The following is a 16,084-nucleotide window of genomic DNA, read 5'->3' as shown; positions in this document are numbered from 1 at the left end:
AAATGGTCCTGGTGTGAACCTTTCTATTTTTGAAATCACATCCAACATTACCATTCCTATACCCTCTGGATATTTGTCACTTGAGTTGTTTTTCTTTACATGGAAATTCTTCTTCCAGCTAACACTGACAAATGTAGACCACATTAATAAGTTGAAAAATACAAACTTTTAGAGGTGCTTTTAGCAATGTTTGTCTTGGAAAAGCGTGGTTTGGCATTACTGGCGTAGAACATCTACCTTCCCTTAGGCAGTCAGCAAATCACAGAGCCACTCTCTCCCTCACCTGGCTGGCTTCCCATCAGAGTAGCTACATGTAATTATAATAATAATACTACATTTCAAAGACCCAAACATGTAGAGTCATCCATAGAGACACAGGACTCAGATGTCCACTATATTACGGAGTTGCAAACTACAACCAGATAAATCCATGCAGAAAATCCCTCTGGGAGCAGTGCAGTAGATGGGATGAATCAAGTTGTCAGAGAGAATGAGAGACAAGCAGGATGGCTGTCCTCCTCTTCCTCCCCTTCTACTGATCCACCCAGAGGCAGGAGAGGGGCTGGACATACAGCGACCAGTCATTAGCGGTGAACACGGCCCCTCGCTGCCTGCTCACCCGGGACAACAGCAGAGACAAACACAAAGACGGTTGGTACGCGTATTCATCAGACGTGACATTTCAGCGAGGGCGTAGAGGGGGCATTCAATCATAGGGGGTCACACAAACACACGACTCACACACACGACTCACACACGACACAAACACACATACCTCACACTGGGATGATCATAGATCATTAGCATGACAGAGTTATTAGACACACAAAGACAACAGACTGTTTAGACTGCTGTGTCATGGGGACTGGGGAGAGGCTTGCCAAGCTGATCAGGGGCAGGACCAAAGACTGTGTGTGTGTGTGTGTGTGTTTATATGTGTGTGTGTGTATCTACAGGGCTGGGGAGGGGGAAGGTGGTATCACATAGAATAGCAAAACAAACAACATGGCTAAAATATGCATTCAAATGAGTGTGTGTGTGTGTGTGTGTGTGTGTGTGTGTGTGTGTGTGTGTGTGTGTGTGTGTGTGTGTGTGTGTGTGAGAGAGGTGCAGTGGGTCCCTCAGGATGCTACAGCCAGAAGCATATGGCTGAGGTAACGACTGGTCTGGTCTAATCTGATCTGGACTATGCATCTCATTGACCTTTTGTGCGGCTCAGAGACAAACACACTCATTAGTGAGGGGATCCACAGCAGCTGCTGTCTTCTGGGCACAGGGCTGTCTGACCACGGACACACTTCAGGGTTCCTCCACTGCCACCACCACCACTCCCCAGCCACCTCACTGTGGCCTAGATCAGGCAATCCTTTGGGCTGAAGCTCATTTTGTCAAGAGGTGGCCTGGCTGGAGCTGGGTAATGCCACAGTGGCTCCATACCAGTCAGGGACAGGGGTGCTGAACTGTTGGGGTGCCTGAGTGGCATGAAGCCCATTTATCAAGTCTAAGGAGTAGGTGTTTGAGTTTGAGTGAGAGTGTAGTATTGTGTGGAGGTATCAGGACTGAACTGTAGCCATGGAGAAGGACTAATTACTTTACTGGCAGAATTCAGACACCTGAACGCCACAGTCATTTTTAAGTACTGTCATTAGCCACAGACACTTATTTCTCCCTGATGTCACTGTGCAGCATGAAGTTACATAATTGTCTAATGCACAGCCCTCGCCATCAGAAGTCATGTGTACCACTGGACTGACGTGGCTCTCCCGGCTGTAAATGGCTTGATAATTACAGGCTGTGAAACTGCAGTTGATAGCCACTGATGTACCACTAATGGAAATAGAATGGGGTGAGAGGGTGAGATGGGAGAGAGGGATGATAGTGGTGAAAAGAGAAAAGGATGGGCAATATGGAAGATAGAGGTGAGATGGTTAAAGAGTGATGTAGAGGGAGGAGAGAGGGATGAGATGGAAGAAGGAGAGAGAGGGGAGAGAATGGTAAGAGGGAGAGAGGAATGAGACAGGAGAGAGAGAGAGAGAGAGAGAGAGAGAAGAGAGAGAGAGAGAGAGAGAGAGAGAAGGGTCAGATGAGAGATAGGGGGACTTACGTTGTCCCCACTGTCCGCTGTTAGGGTTCAGGTAGTTGGGGTACAGTCCCTGAGGCTTATCAAGGCGATTAAGAACCTTCCGGATGTTCATGACCTAGGAGACGGAACCAGAGAAATGAGTTTCTACTTTCTTCCTGCAACCTCATTGCCTCCTCATCTTCCAGCAGCACGCCACAGTAATGCACTTTAAATGGCCTTACTGCAGGGACGGCAGTTAAAGGAGGTATAAGAGAGAGACGCCGATGAATCATAGCGGAAAGAAGGCATATACCTGCGGAACAGGCGTTAACAAGAATAGTAATGAAGGTTGCGGCTATGAATAACCCCATCATCAGGCTGGCTGAGTGCTCAGTTTAGACTGGTGTTAATGCACTGGAATGGAAACGACGGTGCTGTGGCTCCCTAGCTCTCACCTTCTCTGCGAAGGCTGGATTCCCTGACAGCTTGGAGAGGTGCATGAACTCCAGGTGCAGGGTGCCGTACTCTGCCAGGATGCTGCTGCCTCCAGACGCCCATGGCCAGTTCCTTCCGATGCCACTGTAGACACAGAAGACAACACAGTTAACTCAGGTCCTCCAAACAATACCGTCACAGCATAGGGGCGGCAGGTAGCCTAGCGGTTAAGAGTGAAAATGTTGCTTGGTCGAATCCCAGCGCCGACATCGACAGGTGAAAAATTATGTGCCCTTGAGCAAGGCACTTAACTCTAATTGCTTCTGTAAGTCACTCTAGATAAGAGCATCTGATAAATTATTAAAATGTTAAATATAAAACACAAAACAGAGCTCTACGAAATCTCAGGTACTCCAAACATCACTGCAGAGAAACAGAACATTGCACATTTACTCAGTCAAAACCCCACCACACGAACATTCCCTAGAGAGCTCCCTCCTCCACAAGTCAACCACTGAACCGTAGGGTCAAACCTTCCCCTCCTCTTATGAATGTAACTTACAATACACATTTGTTTAACATCATACCAAATTGACAGTGTGTGTGTGTCTTTATAATGTCCTGTACTATCTGTCCACAGTGTGTCTGTAGGTGTCTGATGACTTTCTAAACAGCAGGCCCTGGTCAGAGCTGCCCTGACTTCTTTCTATTACCCTGCTCCCTGTGTCACATTACCTCCTGAGTCGCCCTGATCGGACCGGCGTGTCAGTGCCGACTAATAGGACTAATACAGTGCCTATCGAAAGTATTCACCCCCCTTGGCATTTTTCCTATTTTGTTGCCTTACAACCTGGAGGTTGGGGGTTTGTATCATTTGATTTACACAACATGCCTACCACTTTGAAGATGCAAAATATTTTTTCTTGTGAAACAAACAAGAAATAAGACTAAAAAACTGAAAGCTTGAGCATGCATAACTATTCACCCCCCCCAAAGTCAATACTTTGTAGAGCCACCTTTTGCAGCAATTACAGCTGCAAGTCTCTTGGGGTATGTCTCTATAAGCTTGGCACATCTACCCACTAGGATTTTTGCCCATTCTTCAAGGCAAAACTGCTCTAGCTCCTTCAAGTTGGATGGGTTCTGCTGGTGTACAGCAATCTTTAAGTCATACCACAGATTCTCAATTGGATTGAGGTCTGGGCTTTGACTAGGCCATTCCAAGACATTTAAATGTTTCCCCTTAAACCACTCGAGTGTTGCTTTAGCAATATGCTTAGGGTCATTGTCCTGCTGGAAGGTGAAACTCCGTCCCAGTCTCAAATCTCTGGAAGACTGAAACAGGTTTCCCTCAAGAATTTCCCTGTATTTAGCGCCATCATTCCTTCAATTCTGACCAGTTTCCCAGTCCCTGCCGATGAAAAACATCCCCACAGTGAAGCATGGTGGTGGCAGCATCAAGCTGTGGGGATGTTGTTCTCGGGGTGATGAGAGGTGTTGGGTTTGCGCCAGACATACCGTTTTCCTTGATGGCCAAAAAGCTCAATTTTAGTCTCATCTGACCAGAGTACCTTCTTCCATATGTTTGGGGAGTCTCCCACATGCCTTTTGACGAACACCAAACATGTTTGCTTATTTTTTTACTCCTCTATTATTTTATATTTTTATCATTTTGAAAGAGCAGTGAGACTTTAAAAATATCACTGCATCCTCTCACAAATGATCCTTTATTTGCTAGATTAAGCAATGGCTTTTTTCTGGCCACTCTTCTGTAAAGTACAGCTCTGTGGAGTGTATGGCTTAAAGTGGTCCTATAGACAGATACTCCAATCTCCGCTGTGGAGCTTTGCAGCTCCTTCAGGGTTATCTTTGATCTCTTTATTGCCTCTCTGATTAATGCCCTCCTTGCCTGGTCCGTGAGTTTTGGTGGGCAGCCCTCTCTTGGCAGGTTTGTTGTGGTGCCATATTCTTTCCATTTGTTAATAATGGATTTAAATGGTGCTCCATGGGATGTTCAAAGTTTCTGATATTTTTTTCTTTCTACCAATAAAGCATACTACTAAACATACTGCAAAACTTGAAGATATCCGTCTTAATCCCCTTTCCCCAAACTAATCGTCTCAATGTAAAGTGTTGCTGGTGCCTGTGATATGTGAAGTGGAACCTGTTTAAGTTTCTGATATTTTTTTATAACCCAACCCTGATCTGTACTTCTCCACAACTTTGTCCCTGACCTGTTTGGAGAGCTCCTTGGTCTTCATGGTGCCGCTTGCTTGGTGGTGCCCCTTGCTTAGTGGTGTTGCAGACCTTTGGGGCCTTTCAGAACAGGTGTATATATACTGAGATCATGTGACAGATCATGTGACACTTAGATTGCACACAGGTAGACTTTATTTAACTAATTATGCAACTTCTGAAGGTAATTGGTTGCACCATATCTTATTTAGGGGCTTCATAGCAAAGGGGGTGAATACATATGCACGCACCACTTTTCCGTTATTTATTTTTTAGAATTTTTTGAAACAAGTAATTTTTTTCATTTCACTTCACAAAATAGTCCAAATGGGTGTATGTCCATTAAATGAAATCCAAATAAAAATCCATTTAAATTACAGGTTGTAATGCAACAAAATGGGAAAAACGCCAAGGGGGATGAATACTTTTGCAAGGCACTGTAGCTACGTGTAAGCTTGCTAATGGCGCATAATCATTGACTCCACAAATAATGGCTAGTGTCACTATTGTTATTAGAGCACAGGGAGATTTCTGTCATTAACACCGCATGAGTCAGTCTGGCTAATACAGGGGGCTGGAGGGATCAGAGGGTAAGAGCCAAAAACACATCCCCCGAGTTTGTGCTACGTAAATTGTATTTCACTCAGACAACCAAATTGAACTGGCATCCCCTTGAATTCATTAATAAAGCTAACTTGTTTGTAGACAATAATATAACTAATTTGACCTTTCTCCGTGCCAAGAATTGAGTTGAAGCGGGTTTCTGCATTTTAGAAAAGGGCTGCTAAATCCCAACAGCCTACATCTCTGAATTCATTAGAGAAACAGACAGGCAGGCAATGCAGAGGCCTCCAGTCGTTGGCAATGTGGATTAATAAGGTCTTAGTATTGCCACCAATGTCATCATTCCAAACGCTGAAATGATCTGCCACTATTGCTAATGATCGCGCTCTTGGCTCACACACAGGCACGCTCACACACGCCCTCAAGCACACACACACGTACACACACACACAGGGCCTTGGAACATGAGCTTTCATCCATCAGCTCCTGTGGTATGGCCCATAGGGAAGGGAAAAGGGGGCGAGGGCAAGAGAAGGAGAAGCAGCCAGGATTACGCTGCTCAACCTCTTTTTGTTTGTTTTTTACTCTGCCATTTAAGTCAAGCCCCCCTCCGTCCTTGACTTCTCCTAAATAAGTCTATATAACACACTGTCGGTTAGAATCAAACAGAAATAGAGTTTCCCCCATTGCCCCTCCTTCTCCCGACAGTAGGGCCTGCTCTGCTCCTTCTTACGACAGTTGAAAGTTCAGTACCCAGCTGATAATTGCCTCGAAACTGAACCTTACCTATACCGAAACTAATTTCACATATATAACAGAGTAAATAAATGAAGTTAAGTATGATGGGGAGAAAGGGGGAGAATGGCTGAGTTGAGGAGCGAGGGGAAGCAAACGATGCATAATTATGTAATCACCAATTGTGAATGAAGAACAGGGCCATTCTATTGTATTGATCTATTCTAATTATAATCTTAAAATGTACCCTATATCAGTCCACTGAATCAAAGCAGTCTTATCAGTCTACTCTGGCCTACTTGGAGTAGGCTACACAGTGAGAGTCTGCATAATTGTATGAATCTCGTGTAACTCAGTTGGTAGAGCATGGCGCTTGCAATGCCAGGGTTGTGGGTTTGATTCCCATGGGGGACCAGTTGTCACGATCGTTGACGAACGAGAAGGACCAAGGTGCAGCGTGATATGAATTCATGTTTATTTATTTTGAATAAACACCACGACAAAACAACGAATGAAATGAAACGTGAAGTCCAAGGTAGACAAACAACATACCTCACACGGAACAAGATCCCACAACTAACTAGTGCCAAAAGGCTGCCTAAGTATGGTCCCCAATCAGAGACAACGAGCGACAGCTGCCTCTGATTGGGAACCACACCGGCCAACATAGAAATAGACATACTAGAACTTCAACCTAGAAATATACAACATAGAACATACACACCCTGACTCAACATATACGAGTCCCTTGAGTCCGGGCGTGACACCAGTACGAAAATGCATGCACTCACTAAGTCGCTCTGGATAAGAGTGTCTGCAAAAAAAAAAAAAACTTTCAGTATCTGGTCAAATATCCACATCGAGCAGCAAGTGGTGATGAGGCTTGTGGAACCAAGGACAATTTCTTCACATCACTGTCAAGTTGCTTGCAAAGAAAACAAGTCTGGCCGGCACCATGAACAAAGTGAGCTCCCTCCCTCTGAACAAAATAAGGCACCTGCACAGCTGTTGTACTCCAAAATGGTGCAGAAGAATGACAAGACAACGGGAGCACAATAAAGAGAAAAGCAGAGACTATTACGCACTACAACCAAACAAAGGTATGTCAAAGAAGATTGTGTCAACTGTTAGGACAAGGAAAAACAGCTAAATGAATTCCAACTGATGCCATTGCGTGAAGATGTGCACGAGCTGACAATAATTGACTATTTCTTACAGCTGTCATATCAACACTTATATTAATTATAATGCCATTATTGCTTTTGTGCTGAGTTTCACTATTTATCAAGGCCACTTGGCGCGTATAATGATGTTTAGGCTGTAAAAACCATCTGTTACCATGTTCCAACACATATGCGTTCTGTTTCATAGGTTGTAACAAATAACATTTATTTAACACTTGAATTTGGGTGTTTACATACAGTATAGCCTACAGTAACATAAACTAATGAAAATGCTATTGTGTAATATAAAAAATATATATATATATATTAGGGCTGTCAAATGATTAAAATTTTTAATCAAATTAATCAGAATTTTCAGTGGATTAATCATGATTAATCACTATTTGCAATTACACCTGAATCCTAACCATTTTTTTTCTGAAATGCATACGATGTCCCACTCACGTGCAACAGACAGGAACTGTTCTTTACAAGCCTCCGCAAAATGACGCTCCTCAGTTTTTAATATAGTCAGCGCAAAAGACTTCAGTTCCCACGTGTCACTGATTAAATGTGCAGTTACTCCGAGGTAATTGTTGTTACTCACTGATGTCCAATGGTCTCCTGTCAGGGCGATATGATTTACTTGAGCCAAGACCTCTTTCCTTTTTCGTTTTCATAGAGCTCGTGGATTTTCTTCATAACTGTGGCTCTTGACGGTGGCTTATAGAATGAGTCTTGAGACGCCACTTGCAAAACATCAAGGAAACCTGAGTCTTCTACAATGCTAATGGGTCTACAATCCTTTGCAATCCATTTTGCTATTGTGTTGGTCAAATTATCTGAGGTTGATTTTGTTAATTGCCTGCAAACATTCAGCGTGGTCTGGCGCAAACCACTTGCTGAATCTGACGGCCCAGCAAACGCATGTTTGGCGTTGACATGGTACTTCAAGCTTGAACAGCTCCGGTGAAATTGAAACTCCTTCTTACAAATCTTGCAAATAACCTTGTACTTGTTAACTGTACCATCATCATTCTTTTTATATTTGTATCCGTCAATAGGCTCACCTTGCTCCATCTCGCCTCTAGCTCCCAACCACTTTCCTGACCTGAATAATTTGTCACACTGCGCATGCGTGAAATGCGTTAAAAAAATTGACGTAATTAACAGCAAACAACTAATTAACGTCGTTAACGCGCTATTTTTGACAGCCCTAATATATATATATACACACACTAACGGTCAAAGGTTTTAGAACAACTACTCATTCAAGGGTTTTTCTTTATTTTTACTATTTTCTACATTGCAAAATAATAGTGAAGACATAAACTATGAAATAACACATATGGAATCATGTAGTAACCAAAGAAGTGTTAAACAAATCAAAATATATTTTATATTTGACATTCTTGAAATATCAAGGCAAAGGGTGGCTGACAGCTTTGCACACTCTTGGCATTCTCTCAACCAGCTTCACCTGGAATGCTTTTCCAACAGTCTTGATGGAGTTCCCACATATGCTGAGCACTTGTTGGCTGCTTTTTCTTCACTCTGCGGTCCGACTCATCCCAAACCATCTCAATTGGGTTGAGATCGGGAGATTGTGGAAGCCAGGTCATCTGATGCAACACTCCATCACTCTCCTTGGTCAAATAGCCCTTCCACAGCCTGGAGGTGTTTTGGGTCATTGTCCTGTTGAAAAACAAATGATAGTCCCACTAAGCGCAAACCAGATGGGATGGCATTTCGCTGCATAATGCTGTGGTAGCCATGCTGGTTAAGTGTGCCTTGAATTCTAAATAAATCACTGACAGTGTCACCAGCAAAGCACCCCCACACCATCACACCTCCTCCTCCATGCTTCACGGTGGGAACCACACATGCGGAGATCATCCGTTCACCTACTCTGCGTCTCACAAAGACACAGCGGTTGGAACCAAGAATCTCACATTTGGACTCTTCAGACCAAAGTACAGATTTCCACTAGTCTAATGTCCATTGCTCGTGTTTCTTGGCCCAAGCAAGTATCTTCTTATTACTGGTGTCCTTTAGTAGTGGTTTCTTTGTAGCAATTCGACCATGAAGGCCTGATTCTAAATAATGGCGCCGGAGGGGATGGCTGCCGTTTTATGGACTCTTAACCAACCGTGCTATTTTGTGTGTTTTTTCACATTGTTTCTAACTTATTTTGTACATAATGTTGCTGCTACCGTCTCTTATGACCGAAAATAGCTTCCTGACATCAGAACAGCAATTACTTACCTTGAACTGGACGAATAATTGTTCATTTATGAGTTGGACGAGAGGGATTTGCTCCAGACACCCGACAGGGCCCTCATCCCCGTCATTCGCAGTAGAAAGAAAAGGAGATATCGCGGGAGGAGATCAGGGTGCTTGGTAAGGAGCCGGCGATCTAATCTGCCTTTGCCATCGATACTATTGGCCAACTTACAATCGCTTGATAATAAAATGGACGAACTACAGGCACGAATATCCTACCAACGGGACATTAAAAAGTGTAATATCTTGTGTTTCACCGAGTCGTGGCTGAACGATGACATGAATAACATACAGCTGGCAGGTTATACACTATATTGGCAGGATAGAACAGCAGCCTCTGGTAAGACAAGGGGTGACGGTCTATGTATATTTGTAAACAACAGCTGGTGCATGATATGTAAGGAAGTCTCAAGGTTTTGCTCGCCTGAGGTAGAGTATCTCATGATAAGCTGTAGACCACGCTATCTACCAAGAGAGTTTTCATCTCTATTTTTCATAGCTGTCTATTTACCACCACAAACCGATGCTGGCACTAAGACCGCACTCAATGAACTGTATACGGCCATAAGCAAACAGGAAAACGCTCATCCAGAGGCAGCGCTCCTAGTGGCCGGGGACTTTAATGCAGGGAAACTTAAATCCGTTTTACCTCATTTCTACCAGCATGTTAAATGTGCAACCAGAGGGAAAAGAACTCTAGATCACCTTTACTCCACACACAGAGACGCATACAAAGCTCTCCCTCGCCCTCCATTTGGAAAATCTGACCATAATTCTATCCTCCTGATTCCTGATTACAAGCAAAAACTAAAGCAGGAAGCACCAGTTACTCGGTCAATAAAAAAGTGGACAGATGAAGCAGATGCTACAGTACTGTTTTGCTAGCACATACTGGAATATGTTCCGGGATTCTTCCGATGGCATTGAGGAGTACACCACATCAGTCACTGGCTTCATCAATAAGTGCATCGATGACGTCGTCCCCACAGTGACTGTACGTACATACCCCAACCAGATGCCATGGATAACAGGCAACATCCACACTGAGCTAAAGGGTAGAGCTGCCACGTTCAAGGAGCGGGACTCTAACCCGGAAGCTTATAAGAAATCCCGCTATGCACTCCGACGAACCATCAAACAGGCAAAGCGTCAATACAGGACTAAGATCGAATCGTACTACACCGGCTCCGACGCTCGTCGGATGTGGCAGGGCTTGAAAACTATTACAGACTACAAAGGGAAGCACAGCCGCGAGCTTCCCAGTGACACGAGCCTACCAGACGAGCTAAATTACTTCTATGCTCGCTTCGAGGCAAGTAACACTGAAACATGCATGAGAGCATCAGCTGTTCTGGACGACTGTGTGATATCGCTCTCCGTAGCCGATGTGAGTAAGACCTTTAAACAGGTCAACATTCACAAGGCTGCAGGGCCAGACGGATTACCGGGACGTGTACTCTGAGCATGCGCTGACCAAATGGCAAGTGTCTTCACTGACATCATCAACCTCTCCCTGTTAGAGTCTGTAATACCAACATGTTTCAAGCAGACCACCATAGTCCCTGTGCCCAAGAACACTAAGGTAACCTGCCTAAATGACTACAGACCCGTAGCACTCACGTCTGTAGCCATGAAGTGCTTTGAAAGGCTGGTCATGGCTCACATCAACACCATTATCCCAGAAACCCTAGACCCACTCCAATTTGCATATCGCCCCAACAGATCCACAAATGAGGCAATCTCTATTGCACCCCACACTGCCCTTTCACACCTGGACAAAAGGAACACCTATGTGAGAATGCTATTCATTGACTACAGCTCAGCGTTCAACACCATAGCGCCCTCAAAGCTCATCACTAAGCTAAGGACCCTGGGACTAAACACCTCCCTCTGCAACTGGATCCTGGACTTCCTGACGGGCCGCCCCCAGGTGGTAAGGGTAGGTAACAACACATCCGCCACGCTGATCCTCAACACGTGGGCCCCTTAGGGGTGTGTGCTCAGTACCCTCCTGTACTCCCTGTTCACTCATGACTGCATGGCCAGGCACGACTCCAACACCATCATTAAGTTTGCCGATGACACAACAGTGGTAGGCCTGATCACCGACAACGACGAGACAGCCTATAGGGAGGAGGTCAGAGACCCGCCCTTGTGGTGCCAGGACAACAAACTCTCCCTCAACGTGATCAAGACAAAGGAGATGATTGTAGACTACAGGAAAAAGAAGAGGACTGAGCACGCTCCCATTCTCATCGACGGGGCTGTAGTGGAGCAGATTGAGAGCTTAAAGTTCCTTGGTGTCCACATCACCAACAAACTAACATGGTCCAAGCACACCAAGACAGTCGCGAAGAGGGCACGACAAAACCTATTCCCCCTAAGGAGACTGAAAAGATTTGGCATGGGTCCTCAGATCCTCAAAAGTTTCTAAAGCTGCACCATCGAGAGCATCCTGACTGGTTGCATCACTGCCTGGTATGGCAACTGCTCAGCCTCCGACCGCAAGGCTCTACAGAGGGTAGAGCGTACGGCCCAGTACATCACTGGGGCCAAACTTCATGCCATCCAGGACCTCTATACCAGGCGGTGTCAGAGGAAGGCCCTAAAAATGGTCAAAGACTCCAGCCACCCTAGTCATAGACTGTTCTCTCTGCTACCGCACGGCAAGCAGTACCGGAGCGCCAAGTCTAGGTCCAAAAGGCTTCTCAACAGCTTCTATCCCCAAGCCATAAGACTCCTGAACAGCTAATCATGGCTACCCGGACTATATGCATTGCCCCCCACCCCTCTTTTACGCTACTGCTACTCTCTGTTTATTATCTATGCATAGTCACTTTAATAACTCTACCTACATGTACATATTACCCCAATTACCTCGACTAACCGGTGCTCCCGCACATTGACTCGGTACCGGTACCCCCTGTATATAGCCTCGCTATTGTTATTTTTACTGCTGCTCTTTAATTATTTGTTATTTTTATTTCTTATTATTTTATATTGTATTTTTTTGTGATTTTTGTTTTGGGTATTCTTTCTTAAAACTGCATTGTTTGTTAAGGGCTTGTAAGTAAGCATTTCACTGTAACGTCTACACCTGTTGTATTCGGCGCATGTGACAAATACAATTTGATTTGATTCACGCAGTCTCCTCTGAACAGTTGATTTTGAGATGTGTCTGTTACTTGAACTCTGTGAAGCATTTATTTGGGCTGCAATTTCTGCAGCTGGTCACTCTAATGAACTTATCCTCTGCAGCAGAGGTAACTCTGGGTCTTCCTTTCCTGTGGCGGTCCTCATGAGAGCCAGTTTCATCATAGCGCATGATGGTTTTTGCGACTGCACTTGAAGAAACTTTCAAAGTTCTTGAAATTTTCCAGATTGACTGACCTTCATTTCTTAAAGTAATGATAGACTGTTGTTTTGTCTTTGTTTATTTGAGCTGTTCTTGCCATAATATGGACTTTGTCTTTTACCAAATAGGGCTATCTTCTGTATACCACCCCTGCCTTGTCACAACACAACTGATTGGCTCAAACGCATGAAGGTAAGAAAGAAACTCCACTAATTAACTTTTAGCAAGGCACACCTGTTAATTGAAATGCATTCCAGGTGACTACCTCATGAAGCTGGTTGAGAGAAAGCCAAGAGTGTGCAAAGCTGTCATCAATAATAAAAATAAAGAAAAACCCTTGAATTAGTATATGTAGTAGAATGTATATATATATATATATATATTATATATATATACACACACACAGTGAGGGAAAAAAGTATTTGATCCCCTGCTGATTTTGTACGTTTGCCCACTGACAAAGACATGATCAGTCTATAATTTTAATGGTACGTTTATTTGAACAGTGAGAGACAGAATAACAACAACAAAAATCCAGAAAGACGCATGTCAAAAATGTTATAAATTGATTTGCATTTTAATGAGGGAAATAAGTATTTGACCCCTCTGCAAAACATGACTTAGTACTTGGTGGCAAAACCCTTGTTGGCAATCACAGAGGTCAGACGTTTCTTGTAGTTGGCCACCAGGTTTGCACACATCTCAGGAGGGATTTTGTCCCACTCCTCTTTGCAGATCTTCTCCAAGTCATTAAGGTTTCGAGGCTGACGTTTGGCAACTTGAACCTTCAGCTCCCTCCACAGATTTTCTATGGGATTAAGGTCTGGAGACTGGCTAGGCCCACTCAAGGACCTTAATGTGCTTCTTCTTGAGCCACTCCTTTGTTGCCTTGGCCATGTGTTTTGGGTCATTGTCATGCTGGAATACCCATCCACGACCCATTTTCAATGCCCTGGCTGAGGGAAGGAGGTTCTGACCCAAAATTTGACGGTACATGGCCCCGTCCATCGTCCCTTTGATGCGGTGAAGTTGTCCTGTCCCCTTGGCAGAAAAACACCTTTTGTTTGACGTTAATCAGAGAGTCAACAAAGAGACCAACATGTTTGACGGTGGGGATGGTGTTCTTGGGGTCATAGGCAGCATTATTATTCCTCCTCCTCCAAACACGGCAAATTGAGTTGATGCCAAAGAGCTCAATTTTGGTCTCATCTGACCACAACACTTTCACCCAGTTCTCCTCTGAATCATTCAGATGTTCATTGGCAAACTTCAGACGGGCCTGTATATGTGCTTTCTTGAGCAGGGGGACCTTGCGGGCGCTGCAGGATTTCAGTCCTTCACGGCGTACTGTGTTACCAATTGTTTTCTTGGTGACTATGGTCCCAGCTGCCATGAGATCATTGACAAGATCCTCCCGTGTAGTTCTGGGCTGATTCCTCACCATTCTCATGATCATTGCAACTCCACGAGGTGAGATCTTGCATGGAGCCCAAGGCCGAGGGAGATTGACAGTTAATTTGTGTTTCTTCCATTTGCGAATAATCGCACCAACTGTTGTCACCTTCTCACCAAGCTGCTTGGCGATGGTCTTGTAGCCCATTCCAGCCTTGTGTAGGTCTACAATCTTGTCCCTGACATCCTTGGAGAGCTCATTGGTCTTGGCCATGGTGGAGAGTTTGGAATCTGATTGATTGATTGCGTCTGTGGACAGGTGTCTTTTATACAGGTAACAACATGAGATTAGGAGCACTCCCTTTAAGAGTGTGCTCCTAATCTCAGCTCGTTACCTGTATATAAGATACCTGGGAGACAGAAATATTTTTGATGGAGAGGGGGTCAAATACTTATTTCCCTCATTAAAATGCAAATACATTTCTAACATTTTTAACATGCATTTTTCTGGATTTTGTTGTTGTTATTCTGTCTCTCACTGTTCAAATAAACCTGCCATTAAAATTATAGACTGATCATTTCTTTGTCAGTGGGCAAACTTACAAAATCAGCATGGGATCAAATACTTTTTTCCCCTCACTGTATATATATATAGTACCAGTCAAAAGTATTTACTCCCCTTGGCATTTTTCCTATTTTGTTGCCTTACAACCTGGAATTAAAAGTGATTTTTGGAGGGTTTGTATCATTTGATTTACACAACATACCTACCACTTTGAAGATGCAAAATATGACAAAAAAACTGAAAACTTGAGCGTGCATTACTATTCACCCCCCCAAAGTCAATACTTTGTAGAGCCACCTTTTGCAGCAATTACAGCTGCAATTTTATTGGGGTATGTCTCTATAAGCTTGGCACATCTAGCCACTGGGATTTTTTCCCATTCTTCAAGGCAAAACTGCTCTAGCTCCTTCAAGTTGGATGGGTTCCGCTGGTGTACAGCAATCTTTAAGTCATACTACAGATGTTCAATTGGATTGAGGTCTAGGCTTTGACTAGGCCATTCCAAGACATTTAAATGTTTCCCCTTAAACCACTTGAGTGTTGCTTTAGCAGTATGCTTAGGGTCATTGTCCTGCTGGAAGGTGAACCTCCATCCCAGTCTCAAATCTCTGGAAGACTGAAACAGGTTTCCCTCAAGAATTTCCCTGTATTTAGCGCCATCCATCATTCCTTCAATTCTGACCAGTTTCCCAGTCCCTGCCAATGAAAAACATCCCCACATCATGATGCTGCCACCACCATGCTTCACTGTGGGGATGGTGTTCTCAGGGTGATGAGAGGTGTTGGGTTTGCGCCAGACATAGCGTTTTCCTTGATGGCCAAAAAGCAAAAAAATTGTGCTCCGTGGGATGTTCAAAGTTTCGGATATTTTTTTATAACCCAAACCTTTTATTTATTTATTTATTTTACCTTTATTTAACTAGGCAAGTCAGTTCAGAACAAATTCTTATTTACAATGACGGCCTACAACTGTACTTCTCCACAACTTTGTCCCTGACCTGTTTGGAGAGCTCGTTGGTCTTTATGGTGCCGCGTGCTTGGTGGTGCCCCTTGCTTAGTGGTGTTGCAGACTCTGGGGCCTTTCAGAACAGATGTATATATACTGAGATCATGTGACACTTAGATTGCACACAGGTGGACTTTATTTAACTAATTATGTGACTTCTGAAGGTAATTGGATGCACCAGATCTTATTTAGGGGCTTCATAGCAAAGGGGGTGAATACATATGCATGCACCACTTTTCCATTATTTGTTTTTTAGAATTTTTTTGAAAGAAGTTATTTTTTTCATTTC

At 44.0% G+C, this 16,084-nt stretch overlaps 1 protein-coding gene across 1 annotated transcript in view; it reads right to left on the bottom strand.

Annotated features, from left to right (window-relative positions):
• LOC121552274 (mannosyl-oligosaccharide 1,2-alpha-mannosidase IA-like) overlaps positions 1-16,084 on the bottom strand; it is a 177,302-nt gene that overhangs the window by 22,622 nt on the left and 138,596 nt on the right. The window contains exons 6-7 of the mRNA XM_041865051.2: positions 2,518-2,641; positions 2,105-2,198 (exon numbers count right to left, since the gene is read on the bottom strand). Of these exons, the coding sequence (XP_041720985.2) occupies positions 2,105-2,198; positions 2,518-2,641 (218 nt within the window). The remainder of the gene's footprint in view (positions 1-2,104; positions 2,199-2,517; positions 2,642-16,084) is intronic.

This window comes from Coregonus clupeaformis, chromosome 36 (genome assembly GCF_020615455.1).
Source record: "Coregonus clupeaformis isolate EN_2021a chromosome 36, ASM2061545v1, whole genome shotgun sequence".
NCBI lineage: Eukaryota > Metazoa > Chordata > Actinopteri > Salmoniformes > Salmonidae > Coregonus > Coregonus clupeaformis.
The sequence above is the reverse complement of the archived record's forward strand: the minus strand, read 5'-3'. Positions and strand labels throughout refer to the sequence as shown.